This window comes from Chlorocebus sabaeus, chromosome 21, assembly GCF_047675955.1.
Source record: "Chlorocebus sabaeus isolate Y175 chromosome 21, mChlSab1.0.hap1, whole genome shotgun sequence".
Classification (NCBI taxonomy): Eukaryota; Metazoa; Chordata; class Mammalia; order Primates; family Cercopithecidae; genus Chlorocebus; species Chlorocebus sabaeus.
This window is the reverse complement of record NC_132924.1, coordinates 61,937,442-61,959,422: the sequence shown is the minus strand read 5'-3', so window position 1 is coordinate 61,959,422 and position 21,981 is coordinate 61,937,442. Positions and strand designations below refer to the sequence as shown.

The 21,981-nt window shown below is 35.9% G+C and overlaps 1 protein-coding gene across 3 annotated transcripts in view; it reads left to right on the top strand.

Annotated features, from left to right (window-relative positions):
- CDK14 (cyclin dependent kinase 14) overlaps positions 1-21,981 on the top strand; it is a 589,453-nt gene that overhangs the window by 268,242 nt on the left and 299,230 nt on the right. For all 3 annotated transcript variants that reach the window (XM_007982225.3, XM_007982233.3, XM_007982232.3), the window contains one exon: positions 20,715-20,777. In XM_007982225.3, coding sequence (XP_007980416.1) covers positions 20,715-20,777 — 63 coding nt within the window. The remainder of the gene's footprint in view (positions 1-20,714; positions 20,778-21,981) is intronic.

Here is a 21,981-nt window from a genome sequence, read left to right as displayed (position 1 = left end):
AGCTAGTAAATATAATGTATTTCTTTTACCTAACAGACATACTGTACATCAGCCTTCATCTGGAAGATCCATCTTGTGTCCAAGACTTAAAAAGATTAATTTATAAATGTAGTTAACCCTTCAGTTTAACATGGATTTGTTATCTTTTAGAGAAGCCACTGACACAATATGGGTTTTGATTTAAGTATCCAAGTATATGAGACATTATACCAGAAAATCAGACTTTCAGAGTCCAGAGGGAAAAAGTTAATGTAGTATAGCAAGAATTTCTAGAAAAGTTAACTTTAGATGGAAGTAATTTTAAAAAAAAGAGAGAAGTAATTGAGTGAGTTGGTAAAATTGTAACTTTTTTTTTAAGGCTACTAAATCCTTGACAAAGGGTTCTGTTAAAATTCAATAAAAATTTATATATATTTGTGTATGTATTTAATGTTCTTACTGTATTGACAGTGAAGAAAAAAATAAGTAGGATTTGCCTAATGTAGAAGACCATATTGCTATTTCCAAATATTTGTATATCAGTTTTTGTAAAAAGAATATGTCTGTCTTCCCTATTGAAGTTGGGCATGGCCAGGTGACTTGCTTTGGCCAATGAATTGAACAAAAGTTACTTGTTATTGCAGCATGGCTTGGCTTATCTTGACTAAAGTATCCCAAATTACTTACTATCCAGCCACCCCAGAGAGAGCCGATGCTACCATGTATTATTCTTGAAGACTTCTTATATGATTTATACTCACATGTATGTTATATGCATATGTGTATATTTATATGTATACCGCATCATATACAACACTGTTTTTTTTTAACCTTTTATACCCATTCTAGTTAGTGTTGTCATCATTCCATATCATTAAATGCAGTTATGTATTGTTTATTCACATTTAAAAATTTACACACTCTTTGTATCATTAACAAAAAAAAATCCATGCTCATCTTTGATGTCATTTAAAATTCTGGATAGTGGGGAGAGGCCAAGATAGCCTACTAGAAGCTGCAGTGATTATGGTTTTTCTCCCATGAGAAAAACCATAATAAGTGTGTGAATCCTTCCCTGGCAGCCACAGTATCCAGATTCCCTCATCAAAATTGACAAGAAGGTTTGTCGAAGATCAGATGGTTGTAGATGTATGGTGTTATTTTTGAGGCCTCTATTCTGTTCCTAATGTAAATGAAGAGTTGATGGGTGCAGCAAACCAACATGACACATGTATACCTATATAACAAACCTGCACGTTGTGCACATGTACCCTAGAACTTAAAGTATAATAATAAAAAATAAATAAGTCACTGCTATTGTAAAAAAAAAAAAATTGACTAGAAGGTGGGCGTTACCCATCGAGAGAAGGAAGAGCAGTGTGGTGTGGTAGCCCACCTGAAAGCAACACGGGGAAGAGGAGCCCCCACTCCCCAGTGAAGGGAGACTGTGAGTGGCACACTACCCAGCTGGGGAAACTGTGCTTTTTCCACAGAACTGTGCAACCCACCAATTGGAAGATCCCGCTTGTGAACCCATGCCACCAGGGCCTAGCGTCCCAACTCTAGAACAAGCAGATTCTTACAGCCTGTCAGTTGGAATCTGCTTAAGCCTATCACACTCCCATGGGGAGGGGCAACCAGCATTGGCTGCAGCTGCCTGCTGTCTAAGCCATTTGAGCTCCTTGGGGGAGGGGCAGCAGCCAGCACTGGGACTCACAACTGCCAAACATGCTAAGCACCCTGGCCAGGGAAGGGCAGCTCTCCTTTCTATAGCTCCAGGCTGCAGTTTTCCCCTGCTAGAGGCAGGGAGGCTAAACAGCTTGGTCCCAAGGCTTGTCCTGACAGCCAAACCTACCACCTGTGGCAGTCTGCAGCCATAGTGCTTCTTCAGGCCTAAGCTAACCTATCCTTCCTCAGTGGACGGGGCTTCCCTGCAGGATCTCCAGCAACTCCAACCAGAGGCTCAGGAACAGAATTCGGATCTCCCTGGGCCTGAAACCCTAGGGGGAGGAATGCCCACCGTCTCTGCGGACCAGCAGATTTAGCCTTTCCTCCTGGTAGTTCTGAGGAATACAGGCAGCTGAGATTAGTGGGTTTTCCTACAGCAAAACATACCCCCTCCACCAAAGGACAAAGTGCTTCCTTAAATAGTTCCTGTTCCCCATGCCACCCAACTGGGTGAGACCATCCAACAGGGATAGTCAGACACCCTCTACAGGAGTGGTCCTACTGGCATCAGTTTGGTGCCCCTCTAAGACAGAGGTCACAGAAGAAGGAGCAGGCAACCAACTTTGCTGCTCTGCAGCCTCCTTGAGTGACATCTCCAGGGATGGGAGCGAATCAGATGAATAGGACCTGAAGTGAATCCCTAGCAAACTGTGGCAGCCCTGCAGAAGAGAGATATGACTACTGAAAGAACAAGCAGAAAGCGACAGCAGCATCAACAACAGTAACAAAAAGACCTCCACAAAAACCCCATTCAAGTTTCAGCAGCCTTGAAGATGAAAACTAGACAAACTCGTGAAGATGAGAAAGAATCAATGAAAAAATGCTAAAAACCCAAAAGGCCAGAGGGCCTCTTCTCCTCCAATTGTTTGCAAAGTCTCTCCATCAAGGACACAGAACTGGGCGGAGGAGCAAATGGACGAACTGACAGAAGTAGGCTTCAGAAGATGGGTAATAAAAAACTACGGTAAACTAAAGGAGCATGTTCTAACCTAATGCAAAGAATGCTAAGAACCTTGATAAAAGGTTAGAAGAATTGCTAACTAAAATAATCTGGTTAGAGAGGAACATAAACGATCTGATGGAGCCGAAAAGCACAGCACGAGAACTTCGTGAAGCATACAGAGTATCAGTAGCTGAATAGACAAAGCAGAACGAAGAAAGGATATCGAATTTGAAGACCACCTTACTGAAATAAGACATGCAGACAAGAATAGAGAAAAAAGAATGAAAATGAATGAAAAAAGCCTCTAAGAAATATGGGACTTCATAAAAATACCAAACCCATAATTGATTGGCGTATCAGAAGGAGATGGGGAGAATGGAAACAAGTGGGAAAACACATTTCAGGATATTATCCAGAAGAACCTCCCCAACCTAGCAAGACAGGCCAGCATACAAATTCAGGAAATACAGAAAACACCATTAAGGTAAAATACTATTAAGATACTCCATGAGAAGATCAACCCCAAGACACATAATCAGATTCTCCAAGGTAGAAATGAAGGCAAAACTGTTAAGAGCAGCCAGGGAGAAAGGCCAGGTCACCTATAAAGGGAAGCCCATTAGACTAACACCAGAACTCTCAGCAGAAACTCTACCAACCAGAAGAGATTGGGGGCCAATATTCTATATTCTTAAAGAAAATAATTTCCAACCCACAATTTCATATCCAGCCAGACTAAACTTCATAAGCAAAGAAGAAATAAAATAGTTTCCAGACAAGCAAATGCTGAGGGATTTTGTTACCACTAGGTATGCCCTGCAGGAGCTCCTGAAAGAAGCACTAAATATGGAAAGGAAAAACCAGTACCAGCCACTGCAAGAACACACCAAAATATAAAGACCAATGACACTATGAAGAAACTGCATCAACTAGTATGCAAAATAACCAAATAGCAGCATGATGACAGGATCAAATTCACACATAACATCACTAATCTTAAATGTAAATGGGCTGAACACCTCAATTAAAAGACACAGACTGGCAAATTGGATAAGGAATCAAGACCCATCAGTGTGCTGTATTCAGGAGATCCAGCTCATGTGCAAAGACACACATAGACTCAAAATAAAGGTATGGAGGAAATTTACCAAGCAAATGGAAACCAAAAAAAAAAAAAAACCAAAGACAAAAACAAACAAAAAAACCCAACAACAAACAAAAACAAAAAGCAGGGGTTGCAGTTCTAGTCTCTGACAAAATAGACTTTAAACCAACAAAGATCAAAGAAGACAAAGAAAAGCATTACATAATGGTAAAGGGAACAATTCAAAAAGAACAGCTAACTGTTCTAAATATATATGTGCCTAATACAGGAGCACCCAGATTCATAAAACAAGTTCTTAGATACCTAAAAGGAGACGTACACTCCCACAAAATAGTAATGGGAAACTTTAACACCCATTGTCAATATTAGATCAGCAAGACAGAAAATTAACAAGGATATTCAGGACTTGAACTTAGCTCTGGATCAAGCAGACCTAGTAGATATCTGCAGAACTCTCTACCCCAAATCAACAGAACGTACATTCTTCTCAGTGCCACGTGGCACTTATTCTAGAATCAACCAAATAATTGGAAGTAAATCACTCCCCAGCAAATGCAAAAGGACTGAAATCATAACAGTCTCTCAGACCACAGTGCAATCAAATTAGAACTCAGGATTAAGAAACTCACTGAAAACCACAAAATTTCCTGGAAATTGAACAACCTGCTTCCTGAATGACTCCTGGGTAAATAATAAAATTAAGGCAGAAATCAAGAAGTTCTTTGAAACCAGTGAGAACAAAGAAACAACGTACCAGAATCTCTGGAACACAGCTAAACCAGTCTTGAGAGGGAAATTTATAGCACTAAATGCTCGCATCAGAAAGCTAGAAAAATTTCAAATTGACACCCTAACATCACAATTAAAAGAGCTAGAGAGGTAATAGCAAACGAATCCAAAAGCTAGCAGAAGACAAGAAATAACTAAGATCAGAGAAGAAATGAAGGAGATAGAGATACACAGAAAAACCTCCAAAAAAATCAATGAATCCCGGAACTGGTGTTTTGAAGAAATTAACAAAATAGACCACTAGCTAGACTAATAAAGAAGAAGAGAGAGAAGAATCAAATAGTCATAATAAAAAATGATAGAGGGGATATCACCACTGACCCCACAGAAATACAGACTACCATGAGAGAATACTATAAACACCTCTACGCAAATAAACTTAGAAAATGTAGAAGAAATGGAAAGTCTAGAAGAAATGGATAAATCCCTGGATGCATATACCCTACCAAGACTAAACCAGGAAGACATAGAATCCTTGCGTAGACCAGTAACAAGTTCTGAAATTGAGGCAGTAAACAAGCAAAGCCCAGGACCAGATGGATTCACACCTGAATTCTACCAGAAATACAAAGAGGAGCTAGTACCATTCCTTTTGAAATTATTCCAAACAATTGAAAAAGAGGGATTCCTTAACTCATTTTATGAAGCCAGCATCGTCCTAATGACAAAACTGGGAAGATACACCACAAACACAGAAAACTTCAGGCTAATATCCCTGATGAACATCAATGCAAAAATCCTCAACAAAACTGGCAAACCAAATCCAGTAGCACATCAAAAATCTTATCCACCACACTCAAATCGGCTTCATCCCTGGGATGCAAGTCTGACTTAACATATGCAAATCAATAAACACAATCCATCACATAATCAGAACCAGTGACAAAAACCACATGATTATCTCAATAGATGCAGAAAAGGCCTTTGATAAAATTCAATGTTCTTTCAAGTTAAAACTCTCAATAGACTAGGTATTGATAGAACATATCTCAAAATAGTAAGAGCTATTTATGACATACCCACAGCCAATATCATATTGAATGGGCAAAAGCTGGAAGCATTCCCTTTGAAAATTAGTGCAAGGCAAAGATGCCCTCTCTCACCACTCCTATTCAACATAGTATTGGAATTTCTGGCCAGGGAAGTCAGGCAAGAGAAAGAAATAAAGGGTATTCAAATAGGAAGAGAGGAAGTCAAGTTGTCTCTGTTTGCAGATGACATGATTTTGTATTTAGAAAACACCATCACCTCAGCCCAAAAACTTCTTGAACTGAAAGGCAACTTCAGCAAAGTCTCAGGATACAAAATCAGTGTTCAAAAATCACAAGCACTCCTTTACACCAACAATAGGCAAGCAAAGAGCCAAAGCATGAATGAACATTCATCCACAATTACTAGAAAGAGAATAAAATACCTAGGAATGCAGCTAACAAGGGATTTGAAGAACCTCTTCAAGGGGAACTACAAACCACTGTTCAAGGAAATAAGAAAGGTCACAAACAAATGGGAAAACATTCCATGCTCATGGATAGGAAGAATCAGTATCATGAAAATACTGCCCAAAGTAATTTATAGATTCAGTGCTATGCCCATTAAGCTACCATTGACATTCTTCACAGTATTAGAATAAAACTATTTTAAATTTCATATGGAATCAAAGAACACTCTGTTTAGCCAGGACAATCTTAAGCAAAAAGAACAAAGCTGGAGGCATCACGCTACCTGACTTCAGATATACTACAGGGTTACAGTAACCAAAACAGCATGGTAGTGGTACCAAAACAGACATATAGATCAATGGAGCAGAACATAGATCTCAGAAATAAAACACCACACATCTACAACTATCTGATCTTTGACAAACCTGACAAAAACAAGCAATGGGGAAAGGATCTCCTATTTAGTAAATGGTGCTGGGACAACTGGCTAGCCATATGCAGAAAACAGAAACTGGAACCCTTCCTTATACCTTATACAAAATTTAGCTCAAGATGGATTAAAGACTTAAATATAAAACCCCAAATCATGAAAACCCTAGAGGAAAACCTAGGCTATACTATCCAGTACATAGGCATGGGCAAAAACATCATGACAAAAAAGCCAAAAGCAATTGCAACAAAAGCCAAAATTGACAAATGGGAGCTAATTAAACTTAAGATCTTCTGCACAGCAAAAGAAACTATCATCAGAATGAACAGGCAACCTACAGAATAGGAGAAAATGTTTGCAAGCTACCCATCTGACAAAGGTCTAATATCCAGAATTTACAAGGAATTTAAACATATTTACAAGAAAAACACAAACAACCCTCCCAAAAAAGTGGGCAAAGGATATGAACAGATGCTTCTCAAAAGAAGACATTAACATAGCCAACAAACATAGGAAAAAAATCTCAACATCTCTGATCATCAGAGAAATGCAAATCAAAATCATGAGATACCATCTCACGCCAGTCAGAATGGCACTTATTAAAAAGTCAGGAAACAACAGATGGTGGCGAGGCTGTGGAGAAATAGGAATGCTTTTACTTGTTGGTGGGATTGTCAGCCTTTATGGAAGACAGTGATTTAGCGATTTCTCAGGGATCTAGAACCAGAAGTACTGTTTGACCCAGCAATCCCATTACTGGGTATATACCCAAAGGATTATAAATCATTCTACTATAAAGACACATGCACACATATGTTTATTGCAGCACTATTTACAATAGCAAAGACAGGGAAGCAACCCAAATGCCCATCAATGATAGACTGGATAAAGAAAAGGTAGCACATATACACCATGGAAGGCTATGCAGCCATAAAAAAGAATGAGATAATGCCCTTTGCAGGGACATGGATGAAACTGGAAGCCATCATCCTCAGCAAACACAGGAACAGAAAACCAAATACTGCATGTTCTCACTCATGAGTGGGAGTTGAACATTGAGAACACATGCACACAGAGAGGGGAACAAAACACACCAGGGCCTTTTGGCCGTGGAGGGTGGGGGGAGGGAACTTAGGTGTAGCAAACCACAATGGCATACGTATACTTATGGAACAAACCTGCACGTTCTGTACATATACCCCATTTTTCTTTAGAAGAAATAAATAAAAAATAATTTTTGGATAAATTTAAAATTATTAAATTCCATCAATGATTATTTTAACAGATTTTATTAAGCTGTTGAATCTAGCTTTTTAATATTTAAAAACCACGTTTTCTCTATAAGGGCACTGAGTCGGTTTGCTTAACACCAGCCTTTTTGTCACAATATCGAGGGTTGAGCACAAGTATGTTGTCTTTTTTTGCCAAATAGGATTTCTACTGTGTTTTCCTTGATAAAAATCATTTCAAGAAACTTCGTATGTTGATTATGATAATTACATGCCAAGCCTACTAATTTGTTTTGAAGTAAATATTGAAAGATATTTTACCCAAAATTCTTAAGTATAATTTTCGCAAGTGATTTTTGGTAATTGATTCAAATTGGAGCACCAATAACTTCTTTTAACATTTTGCTAAGACTGACTTTCCAATGGTATTTTCAGCCCTTGCATTGAGAAACCATTACCTGAATTCATCCCAAACAGACTAGAGGAGATTTTGTTCTTTCCCTTGAAATCTTTTTTAAGTAACCTTCTAATGGCAAATGGCACCAAGTCAAGAGAATGAAGGGATATTTTTAGCTCTGATTCACTGACTACCCAACAAGATTTTGGCATAAAAGTGTAAAACATATGAGGAGCAATGATGTTGGTCTTTGCTGCTTGAAGTTTCAGAATTTTTATTCAAAACATCAGTGATGTTTGCCAAATATATCAACGTCCTGAGAAAGTCATTATTTTTGAAAGTTTGCAAGTGTCCAATGATTGAACAAAAATTCTTTTTTTCCAGAGTATCTTTAATTTCATACCCATGCACAGCAAGAGATTAAGTACATTTTCTTTATCCACGGATTGAGCAAAGCTAGTAGTAGAAAAGAAGATAAAGAGTGATGAGTTGATCATTGGCTATTTTTTTCATTTGACAGACAAGTCAAGAATTTGACTTTTGCTCATAGGTACTGACAAATAGTTTGGAATTTCTACTCCATTTCAGTACTCCAGATAGAAGAATTCGTGAGTTTTTTTCCCCTAGCTGTATCTGAGGGATTTTTGTTTTTTGTTTACTGTTAAGAGAGCTACTTGGAACAAATTTTTTCCAATTTTGTGGATTCTTAACAGTGTATTTTACTACTGTTCATTTTCTCATGTTTCAGAGCATCATACTCTGTAGATAACTTGAATTTTTAAAAATAATGTTCATGTGATCCTTTTCTCATTGAGTTTGAGAAACCTAATTACTTTGCCCCTTCATATACACGATATTGAAATAATTTTAGAATACGGTTTTACTTAAATCACAGAGATCTTACCTAAAGATGCTGTGCTTCAGGCCAGCCATAAGAATAGTAATATAACTTGCCTCTTTCGTCATATGTGCCAAACAGATAGTTCATATACTTCATTGTTTACCATCACTTTCTCTGAAAGCATTGTTATTCTACATTGTATATAATATACATCTAGCCAAGAAGATTTAGATATACTCTATTTGTAACATAAATTTGTTTTTCAAACTATTTCTCCCATTTGAGAGATTTTTAGTTTGCCTTGACAGTCTTGGAGTCTATCTCACAACTTTTGCCCCATAAGTAATCAGATATTCATGACCATGTTTAAGAGTTCTTCTGTATTTTGCGTTGTAAAATCTTAGTAACATTGCTTCTAATACATTCTTCTGAATTTTCTCTTGGAGTAAGTCTCCCTAAAATTGTTACACTGGGTAAAATTATATGAACAAAGTTATAAAAATACTTCATTTTTAATTAAGAAAAGGAAGATTATATATTGTCATTTATTTGATTGCCATTATTCCTTTCCTCATAGTCATAAGTAAACTCTTAAATTGTGAATACTTTTTTATTCATCTTTATACATTTTATAATACTTCACTTATTATAAGAGTTTGAAAATATTGATTTTTCATTGTCATGCCAAAAAATGGGGTGACCAAATTAGCAAATTGTTTAGTATTTTATTTTTGATTATGTGTTCCAGAATTACTGTTTTGAGAATTAAAAGTAGGCCAGGCGTGATGGCTCACACTTGCAATCCCAGCACTTTAGGAGGCTGAGGCGGGCAGATCGTGAGGTGAAGAGATTAAGACTCTCCTGGCCAGCATGGTGAAACCCCATCTCTACTAAAAATACAAAAATTAGCTGGGTGTGGTGGCTCGTGCCAGCTACTCGAGAGGCTGAGGCAGAATAATCACTTGAACCCAGAAGGCAGAGTTTGCTCAGTGAGCTGAGATAGCACCACTGCCCTCCAGCCTGGTGACAGAGCAAGACTCCATCTTAAAAAAAAAAAAAGAAAAAAAAAATTAAAAGTAGCAGGTACCTGAAGCTCATTACAATATGGTTCAGTTTCCTGAGTCATGCATTTAGTACCTTTTAGAACCAATATTATTTTTAAAAAGACTCCATTATTCACCCGTGAAGTCAGCAGAAGTTATTTCAGGATGGCTGTGTTTGATTCCTCTGTCTTCCTTCCCTTTATCTGTTCTCTCTTCCATTAGTTCTTTGTTTCTAACTCTGTTCATTCATGTTGCTTTCACCCTGTGATTTTGAGATCTTCCATATTCCTATCAGAGTGGCTCCAGAAAGTGTTGAGAGTTAAGATATTCCTGAGTACTATTTAAGTTCCTTTTTTCTTTCTTTCTTCTCTGACTTGGACTCCAGAATATTTTGTGTGGCCCACTTTGTCAGCCTGTTTTTTTTCTTCCTTTTTAAACAATTCTTGAGCATATTCAGTGATCACAGCATTTCATTCTCATTCCTCTAAAAAATCAGCCTGGCTTCAAAATAGCATGAATGTCCTTTTCAAGGGACTGTTTGACTCCATTAAAATTTCTTTTATGATTTAGGCATGTGAATGGTTTGCCAGAGGGCATATAAATCATATTGCTTAACCCTTTCCTCCACTATTTGAAGACAGCACAATTTACACATTCTTCTAATGCTGGAATAGCATATGGTTCTGTAGAATAGATTACTTCTAGCAAATTTTTCTTAATTTTTTGAAACATCCCAAAACTATACACTGAGTTTATTTAGTTTACAAAAAGAAAATCATTTATACCTCATAAGTTTTATGAGGTAAATTATATGGATATAGAAATATATTTGGATTTAAGAATTAGCTCCTACAAGATTGAAACCACTTCAGGTACTTGAACTATTAAAGCATGAATACCTACATTCCTTTTATCAGAGAAGTATGGCTTGCAACAGTCTTACTGCCTGGACAGAGCTATATAATCTGTCTATCCATGATGTCATTGCCAGAAGCCAAATAGTAAGTTTTTTGTTTTTTTTTTTTTTTTTTTTTTTTTTAATGGAAGGAATTTTTCAGGTTGCTGGTTTACATGATGGGAATGCATTTGGAAATGCTTCCTGTTCCAGTCACCAGCCCCAGGCTGCCCATATGTTTTGGATTCAGAAATGACAGCTGAAATCATTTAGGCAGAATTATGGGACGTCTAAGACACGTACAGGTTTATTATGACCGAAAAGAAGAAAGAGAATACATGATATGACTAAAAAGAAATGGCTAATTTAATTAGGCTTAAACTATTGCACTGTGATTGCTATGAAAGGACTTTTATTTATAAAATAATATGCACGATAACTACTTTTACCCTCTTTAGGGAATATGTGTGTGGTATACTGGTAGAATTTTAAACATTTCCTAAATGGCTTAAAACCAGGTAAAAATAAAACAAAACATTAATAGGCATTGTAATATGTCAAATCAGTCTATACAGGAACAGTGGAATACTTGAGAATAACATTTCTGATTGTTTGATGATGAAATAGTTTGAAGACCATGTTGTCTCTATCATCATACCATATCTTATGATATAACTTGAGGCATAATAATCTAGTTGTAATTATAATCTTGTCTTCAGAGTAGAGAGACAGCACTTTCATACTGGTTTATGAATGGCTTGTTTTTGTTGTTAAAGATGATATGGAATTTTAATATAGCATTAAACCTGAATAACATTTGATAAAATGCTTGTAATGTTTCATTTTTTAATCACTGTTTTAAAAATGGACCCCTCTAGGCCAGGCATGATGGCTCAAGCCTGTCATCCTAGTGCTTTGGGAGGCCAAGGTGGAAGGATCGCCTGAGGCCAGGAGTTCGAGACCAGCCTGGACAACATAGTGAGAGCCTGTCTCTGTAAAATATAAGAAAATTAGTCAGATGTAGTGGCACATGCCTGTAGTCCTAGCTACTTGGGAAGCTAAAGAGGGAAGATCCCTTGAGTCTAGGATAGTGAAGTTATGGTGAGCTGTGATCACACCACTGCACTCCAGTGTGGATGACAGAGAGAGACCCTGTCTCAATAGATAGGTAGGTAGGTAGGTAGATAGAGCCCCTTTGATATATAATGTATAGTGGGTACAAACTTACTCTGTTAAACACCCTGAATGCCTGTAATTTCATTTCAAAGGATAAGTTGGTTAAAGTTTCCTTTTCCTTTTATCTCATTAATGAATGATTCTCATGTGTTGGAACTCACATTATAATTTTATTAATTATAATTTGGAAGTGAAGTAGATAAGTACTCTAAAGCATAACAGGGAAAATGCAATTTCAAAGTCAGTCTAATCTTGTGGATTGCATGTAAGACCAGTTTGAACCTAACTGCTCAGTAATTTGATGTTTTAATTCTTACAGCAATGTAGGCTGAATAAAATAGAGATTATACCTAGAGGAAAATGGCATTGATTGCTATAGAAGAAAGGAGCGTTCAACTTCTGTAAATTTTCTTCAGTTGCCTCTAGCAGTAACAATTTTCCAATAAATTACATGACTGTAATAAGGTACAAGTGAAATAGTTTAAAAACTATTAATGAAAGGATAGTGAGTTATTTCAAAGTTCAGAACCACCTTTAAGTGTGGTTGTAGTGAAATGTGTGTGGTTTGTGCACTGTATCTCAGACATGGGACACTGGTAATGAAGATGACATTAGCCAGTGGGAAAATAAGCATCAAGGCATCCACCCTTGCTTCCTTGGCCACACTAATAATTACTGTCATTGCCATAAATTTTGAGACCACATGGGGTACCACAGAAGAGTAGAAATTATTGCCCTTTTTTTTCAGAAAATTGTGAATTTCTGATATTTCCTTTTACCATTGAAAGGGTGGCTTAAAGGTTTTCATAATGGGTTCATTCACCTGGAAGAGGTTGGAGTGTCTATCATCAGATGGTATGTGGACGCCAGGGAGCTTCTTAAACAAGCAGAGATCAATCAGGGAATTTTTATGCTTCCATTTTGCACTGTATTGACTAGTTTGTAACATATCCCATTTTTAAAGCAATGTGTTCACTTGAAGTTTTCATCAATTTCAAAAGAAAATATAATTGAAATTTGGTGTTTACACATAAACTATGCCTACCTATTTAAGATTAAATTCAGAACTATTTTTTGTAGTCTTTCCATATCCTTATGCCAGTGAAACTATTTTTGTTTGCGTGTATGTTATCAAATCCATACAAAGCTTGAGTATATTGACCGTCCTCTCACTGTCAAACAGAAAATTAAATGAAACAGAAGTTTAAGGATATAGAGTCTGTGTTTAATGTAACTTTCAAGAGAGGATTTCTGTTGGTCATCTCCATGGAATGGCTTCCTTATTTTTAGCCTAGATGCAAAAACTAGGGCTATGCTATTTTCAATGTCACATTTTGGCAGTGCTCCTGAAGAACATCGAAATTAGCTTACAAATATTGTGTACACCAGGCTTGACATTATAGGAGAATGGAAACAAATGCATGTGTTCAGGAAGGGGCTTTATTTGGATTTTTGCTTGAAGGGAAAAGTCTGGTTTGAAAGCCAATGCTAATGCAAAAGCAGAATTTCTCTGAGGAACTTGGTATCTCATGAATAGGAGGTCTGATGATTTGAAGAGTCAACAATTGGAAAACCTCACTTTATGAATAATAAGTTAGGTAAAAAGAAACATAAGCACTTACTGAAAGAGGAAGTCTATTAACAATTCTCCTATACTTGTTTCTGCCCTGGAAATGGCAAAATTTCATGTCCAAGAGGTCATCTGAGTTTCAAATAGCTTTCTTACCAGTGACTTTACATGGAGGGATATTGCTTCTTTCCATTGACCCAAGATCAGATTCAAAACAGGGTAAGGGATGGAGAGAGGAAAATATGCAAAGGTGAGTGTTGTTTTCTGGCTTGTTTTTTACCTTTTCTTTGATCTGGCCTCTCTGTCCTCCTCTTTTAAGAAGGGCAGTTCTCCCCTCACACCTGTTTTAAAATGGTCATTATATACATAATTAATCTTTCTAGTTTACTTCCGTGTCTTTCCTTTTGAGCCTCATGGCTGTTGTTGCAGCACATGACTAAGATGAGTCAGTATAGTTCTCAGATCTGCATATGACTGCAATTAACTGAGACTCAACCGTGAAAATGCCTACAAGTAAAATGTCTTTTCAATTTTCTGTCGTCTTTCCATGTTCTGTCTTTTTACAAGGGTATATTTTTCTCTTGCTTTTTAAATTGATCCAGCCACAGAGAAATCAAATCAATATGAGAAACCTACACTCTAAACCTCATAAACGCTTTTACAGAAAACATTTCACCTCCAGAGGGTTATGATTTCAGATACCCTCCTTGGGTTGTTTCCCCTGGAGTTAGTCCTCCACCTATGTAAATAACCAGATAAATGCTACCTGATGGGTATTCAACAGCAGGGAAAGAGGATGCTAACTATTTTTTTTTTTTTTGGTCTTGCTCTGTCACCCAGGCTGGAGTGCAGTGGCACGATCTCAGCTCACTGTAGCCTCCGCCTTTTGGGTTCAAGCAGTTCTCCTGCCTCAGCCGGCCAATTAGCTGGGACTACAGACATGCATCACCACACCTGGCTAATTTTTTGTATTTTTAGTAGAGATGGGTTTTCACTGTGTTAGCCGGGATGATCTCTATCTCCTGAGCTTGTGATCTGCCCACCTCAGCCTCCCAGAGGGTACTGATTTTGAAAGGAATATATGCTCGTGTGGGGCTTGAGCCTTCAGAGCCTCTTTCTGCACTCACTCTGTCTTCTGCCTGGTTTCTAAGTCTAGCCACACTTGGTAGCTTCCTTTAAAACCACCCACTTCATGGAAGCCATTCAGTGTACCTTGTCAGGCAGAAGTATATCTGGTAGCATTATCCTAAGGCATAGCAATGGTGATGCAGTAAAGGGGAAAGTGTGGGAAGAAGAAGTGAGGCATAATATAGTGAGGGAAAGACGAGATGTTAGCCCATAGCCATGGTAGAGATTGGAGAGAAGCAATCTTTTTGATATGTGTAGTCACCAGGGGTCTACTCTATAGGTGGTCCTCTTGGTATTAGAATAAGAAATAGCCAGAGATCAAGCCAGATGCATCTGAGCTTATTAGTATGTCATCATAGGAGAGTGATCTGTTGGTCATATGCCATAGTGGTGGGTGTTCTGTTCAGAACTTTTGTACCCAGAAGTGCCTTTTGGCATCATTCTTAAGTGTAGTTCTGTATTTCTGGATAAGCACAAATCATAAGGGTCACATAATCCAATGAGTAAAACTAAGGAAAGAATGTATAAAGAAAAAAAGATATGTACAATATAATGAAATTCGTAATTCAGGCACATGTAATGCAGTCCCTGGCACAGTACTATGTATTTAAAAAGAGAGAGGGGAAACAAACTGTTTTTAGTTTAGGTAAAATAGACGTTTGTGAAACATCAATTTTAAGGTGCAAAATGTGACGTTGTACTACCTCTTGTTCCCTCTTCCATATGAGATTCTCCATATTCTTGCCTCCAATCACTCAGAGCACTCTGAGGTTAGTGATATGATGCTGGATGTAGTTTCAGTGATTGTGTATAGAGAGTGGTGGCATGGGAATGGGAATGTCTGGGCATGCACATAGGAAGAACACATATGTAAAGATTAAATGCAACTCCTAGAAGTTTCGGGGGAACTTTTGACTGTATGTATCATTCCTGTTTTTATTGCAATCCCTTCCAACAATTCTTCCCTACTTCCCTACCTCTAAACACACTACAGAAAATCACCGTCATCATCATCATCATAAATCATCATCACCTATAGTATCCACAATGTGCTGGGCAATGTTCTGAAACTGTTATGGATATTTGCCAGTTAATTTTCACAGTGACCATATGAGGTTAATATGAAAATTGAACTAGGATTATTCTCATTACAGAGGTTATGTAACCTGCTCAAAGTCATGTAATACTGATTTATAGAGATTATGTAACTTGCTGAAGGTTATACAGCTAAGGATATATGTGATATGTGCACATACACATACCACATTTCCATGCCCTACATCTTAAAAAAAAACTTAAATTTTAAAGGTTTGGAAAAGTCTTTAAGTTTTCCCAGATCTCATTTCTGGAGATGATCTTTCTCCTGCAATTCTTGATGCTAATGTCATTGGACTTGGAGGATCAGGATTTTTTTTTCTCCAGTCCTAGTGTATTTCCATAGTTTTGTTGTTTCATTTTTTAACAAGAAGCTTGAATACTTTATTCTTGGAAAGGTTTAAGATAATTCACAAACATATAATATACACAGAATGTTAGCTCTGTGAGTGTAGAGTTCGTCTTATTTATGCAAAGTTGGCATTCTATAAATACATGCCATATATATAACACCATAAATGTTCTTTTGTACCTACCACTATTTCACTTCTTTAATTTGTTAATTTTAGAGGATCATATTAACATATGTTTTTATATTGAACTATTTCTCATTTCTAAGATTAGCCTTGTTTGGTCTTGATGTGTTAGTTTTTTAATGCCATATTGAATTTTAGCACCTACTGTTATTATTTTTAGAATATATACATCTGTGACTGTGATCATAGAGAGATTGTTTTAGTTCCCTCCATCCCTTTCTTGTCCTTGCCTGGTTTGACATTGTGTTTTAAAGAAGGAGTAGGAAGCATTCTTATCTTTTTCTGTACTCTGGAATAACTCGTATATGTTATTTGAAGATTCAGAACATTTTTAATTAAAACTGTCTGAATTCAGTACCTTTTTAGTTATAGCCTTTCCTATCTCTCACAAATTTTGTAACTTATGTTTTATTTAGAAAAACATTTTTTTTCTAGATATCAAATATACTGGTTTAAAGATGTGCATTGCTGTATTTTAAAATCTTCACAATTTTAATTGTCACGTTTCCTTTTCTTTTCTTTTCTGTTCTTTTCTTTTCTTTTGAGACAGAGTCTCACTCTGTCTCCCAGGCTGCAGTGCAGTGGCTTGATCACGGCTTACTGCAACCTCCGTGTCTCGGGTTCAAGCAATTCTCCTGCCTCAGCCTCCCTAGTAGCTGGGATTGAATGCACTCGCCATTGCACTTGGCTAATGTTATTTTGGATTTTTAGTAGAGATGGGGTTTTGCCATGTTGCTCAGGCTGGTCTTGAACTTCTGACCTCAAGTGATCTGCCTGCCTCAGCCTCCCAAAGTGCTGGAATTACAGACATAAGCCACCACGCCCACCCTCATTTTTCTCATTCTTAATGTTGATTATGTCTTGGCAAACCCCTCACTTAAAAAAAAAAAAAATCAGACTTGCCAAAGGTTGGTTTTATTAGGCTTTTCAAAGAAGTGCGTTTTTGTTTAATTGTTCAAACTTATTGTTTTCTAGTTTTTCTATTTAATGTCTGCTATTAACTGCATTGATCCCTTCTCTCTCTCTTTTTTTTCTTGTCTCTTTTGTTTTCTCTAGCTTTACTTTATTGGTTGTTTTATTTATTTTTAGTCATTTTTATGTTAAAATGAATACATTTAAAGGTCTAAATTTTCTTGTTGATGCTCTGACCAAATTTAATTGCTTTGGAATGTAGTGTATTTATTTTTCATTTTTTACTGATTTAAGTATTTTTAGGCTTTTTAACTTTTTGTAAGTTTTTAGGAAAATAGATTTTTCTTTTTTTTTTTATTATACTTTTTCTAGGGCACATGTACATAGTGTGCAGGTTTGTTACATATGTATACTTGTGCCATGTTGGTGTGCTGCACCCATCAACTCGTCAGCACCCATCAATTCGTCATTTACATCAGGTATAACTCCCAATGCAATCCCTCCCCCCTCCCCCCTCCCCCCTCCCCATGATAGGCCCCTGTGTGTGATGTTCCTCTTCCTGAGTCCAAGTGATCTCATTGTTCAGTTCCCACCTATGAGTGAGAACATGCGGTGCTTGGTTTTCTGTTCTTGTGGAAAATAGATTTTTCTATTCATTCCTCCCTTTCTCATTCTCTGTCTTCAGCTGATTTTCTTTCTTCCTTATTTCCCTCCTGCTGCCTTTGAACTTAAAACACCATTTATTGGAAGAAACCTTATTTATATACTACTAAAAAAAATTCACTGAATTAAACTATGATTGAATGCTTTCTTATTCAGAATTTTTATTTTATGCTTATTGAAAGAGCTGTAGAAGTTTTAATTCTGGTACTTAAAAAAAAAAAAATCTTACCTGAAAATTTCAATTAATGGTTTCCAGATAACAATTAGGGCTCATGCTTCACTGTTTCTTCTTCAGATGGTCCTTAAGTTGTTTGTTGGTGACTCATGCCATTGAATAAACTCTTCAAATTGAAAGCAAATAAAAAGTTTGCTCAGACAGGCAATAAAAACTATATTGCATACATTGCCTGGGTAATCATAAATGAATGCTGTTGTTCAATATTGAAGATGAAAATAATTATATGTTTTAGAGTTGATGAAATATAATATACTCTGATGTTAACTTTATTCAGTTTTGAGGAAAGGATGTAGTATGATTTCAGCTTTCTGGAAATTTTTGAGATTTTCTCTTTTTTTCTAGGCCACTTGTGTTTAAAAAGCATGTGTAGCCTGAGTTTATTGGGCATGCTATTTAATTGTGTTATATCCTTTATAGCTTTACTTTTTTGGCCAATTCCATTTGTTAGTTTTTGAAAGGAGTAAGCAAAACTCTGCAAGATTTTGTGAAATTTTCCGTTTCTTCTTTCATGTTTGTCAATTTTTGCTTTTAATAATGTATCCTGTTGTTAGGTTTGCAAATATTGAATATATGTTTCTTGAATTCTGTTAAACGTGATTTTACATTGATATGTCTGATTCCTTTTTATTGATATTTACAATTATAAATAACGAAATATCAAAAGTATAAACTTTTATTTTCAGAGTTTCTGGATTTTTGGTATTTATTGTTCTTAGTTTGTATTTGGGAAGCAGTATGAATTTGATTTTCTTTGTTTTAAAAGCTGAGATTTTACATTTTTAATAAGCATTTCAACACATCATGTATATGTGATTATTATCTATTATACTTTAAGTAGAAGGTACTTATCATATACTGGCTTCAAAAACAAATGTTCTCACATTCTTTATTTGTCCTTCTCTGAGGATGGTGTTATCCTTATTTAAGGATGGGGAAGGTAACAATATGAAGTTACAAAATGGCAGTTTGGGGTCCAGAGTCATTCCTCATTTCACTAAATGCATGAAATAAAACTTTTATATAGTTACTCAGGGAAAACTCCATTGAACCTATTTTAATCATATTTTAGGTTTATTTTTAGTGTGCTATCCTATATGTAAAAGTATTCCCATCTGTACTTAGTTTCTTTTTCTCTTTGTCTGACATTTTGCCTGGACCAGAGAGAGAATAATTTCCAAATTAATCATAGTTTCTACCCTCATGGAGTTTGACTTTGATTTAGAAGCTAAATCAAAGCGTGGGTGTTGCCCAAGATAAAGGTAGTTTCATCTCAGAACATATCTAAGAGCATTTTCTCTGACCCATTTTCTTTGCCTTTGCCCTTCAATTGGCTAACTTCTTTCATTCTCTACTCATGTCTTACTTAGAAGTAACTTCTTCCAGAGACCTTTCTGAAATCTCTAGACCTCATTAGGTTTCCCCTGCTGTGCCCTTGAACATCATCCAGTACTATTCTTAAAATAATACACAGCTGACTTTACTGTAATCAGTGGCATGTCTGTTTTTTCTCCATTTGCATCTGTTTCATTTACTCCTATGTTCTTAGTGACTAGTATTGTGCCTGGAACATACGGGCTCAAAAAGTACATGATGAATGATGAAGGCTAATTTCTGCTTTGTATCCTCAGCAATTATCACCTGGCATGCAATAAAAGCTTAATAACGGAATCTGAACTGTTGTTATAAATGACTACAGCAAGGCTCTTGAATGTATTGTAAAACTTGTACTTCCTCAGTAATTCAAGCCTGATAGTGGGGCACAAATGCTCATGTTCATTGGCTTTTACAGAAGGATTAAGTGTTTCAGTCTTATAAATCTTATAGTAAACTCCAATAAAAGAAGAAAAATGTGAATAGTAACTACATGCTTTAAAAAATTTTTATCTAGTTTATAATATAAGCAGAAAAAGCATTAAGAAGAAGGTATGTATTTGTGGACAAATCAAGCTTTGCATATTTAAAAGAATAACAGCGTGAAATGTTGAATATTCTTTTAAACTTATATCTGGATATATTTATCTTAATTTTTAGTTTTGAAGATGTTTCTGTTAAGTTATGAAGCATATTTGCTCAAATATATTCAGGAGTTGTAAAAGCCTGAAAATTATTTTTTTCTGAATATTGACATAAAGATAAATCCAGTGATTAATTTTACTAGCAGAATGTATTTATTGTATTTTCATCTCATATAAAATAAATATTTTTTATTTGCATTTGGAAAATGTGGGATAATTGATGTTATAATTGCATTGTTTAATTATGTGTGGTTTTCTAAGTTAAGGCATAAGGATATATTCAATGAAGAGGAAATGAGACACTTAATAAATTATGGACATGTATTCTTTTTAATACATAGAAATGTTTAACATAAAACAGAGCCGAGAGGGAAAAATAATGATTCAATTGTGGTTAAAATTAGGGGGTGGGGAGGCATGCCACTACATAACACTGAAAAATCCACCCACTTGTCTTTTATTTGCTCTGTTCAGAAGGTAATGGTGACATTGAAGTAGGAAGATACTGATTTATCATGTTATAGCCAGAGGGTTATTAATACATTTTTCCTTTTCTCTTCTAGCACACTGATTTATGTCAGTACATGGACAAGCACCCTGGGGGGCTGCATCCAGATAATGTGAAGGTAGGAAAAGATCTTTTTCAGACAAGGGTTAACATTCTTGATGTGTATTTTTTGAACTGAAGTCTAGCATCTCTACCATAACATATTTAAATTTTTAAAACTTTTTGTGTAAAGAGAAGTGATATTGAGGTGAACCATAGTCATTGCTTCAGTTGAGTTATTGGAAGCCATGTTTTAACATTAAATATTTTTACTGGGGTATTAATATTTAGATCTTATCTTATATTTTCTTACTGGAGAAACATTCGCTAATAATGAGTGAAAACCATTGGAATCCTTCTTTTTAACACTTCATAGTAGAGGGGAGTCTCAGTTCTAGCTTGGAACCCATACTGATGTACCAGTTGGTTTCAACATAAGGCATCATTATGATCCAAAACAATGTTATGGTGGGTTCACAGTGCATGTCTTTTTATTTGTATGTACAGGCATATTCTACTTCCTGCTAATGTTTTTCCTTTCTTTTACTAGAAATTTTAGTACTGAGTATCAAAAGAACTACAATTTCCTAAGACGTGACCTCACAATCATCTTGGGAAATTATTCCAAAATTTCAAGTTTCAAACAGGAACCTCTTTCTTCATATATGCAGTAGAATTAGAAGAGATCAAAGTTATATCTGATACTGCTTAATTATGTTCTTATATTGTGTAACTCAAATGACTACATTCCATAATCCTGAGAACCCATTGAGTATTACAGATGTATTTGAAGTAAAATTATTCATCTCCATTTCTTCCCACTTGTTACGAGAAACCTTAGTAATAAACTGAGAGGTCTTCACTTTATTCCATAGTCGAGTCACCTGGGAAACTTTATATGTGTATGTATAAATGTGACAAATTAATAATGAGGGTTTTATGGTGGTCAGTTACACTGTATAATTTTAAAACGTAGGAACTTATAGGAACTCTGTCAAAACGTTGTTTGTTAAATAAATAATGGAATCGATATAGAAATTATAGTCTGTTGATTTTTTCATATGTTTTCTTTTTGTTGTGTTTTATTAGATTGCCTTTCCTTGAAGTTTTTTGACTGTTAATTTTTCTTAAAAATCTGTAACCATTAACATATAGTTTATTAGTAGTTAGGTTAGAAATTTTAACGGATGAAAATAGCTGTTTTATTAATCTTGTCCATGTTCAATTCCAACTCTAAATATTAGTATTATAACATGAACATAATCTTTTAACATTAAAGTCTC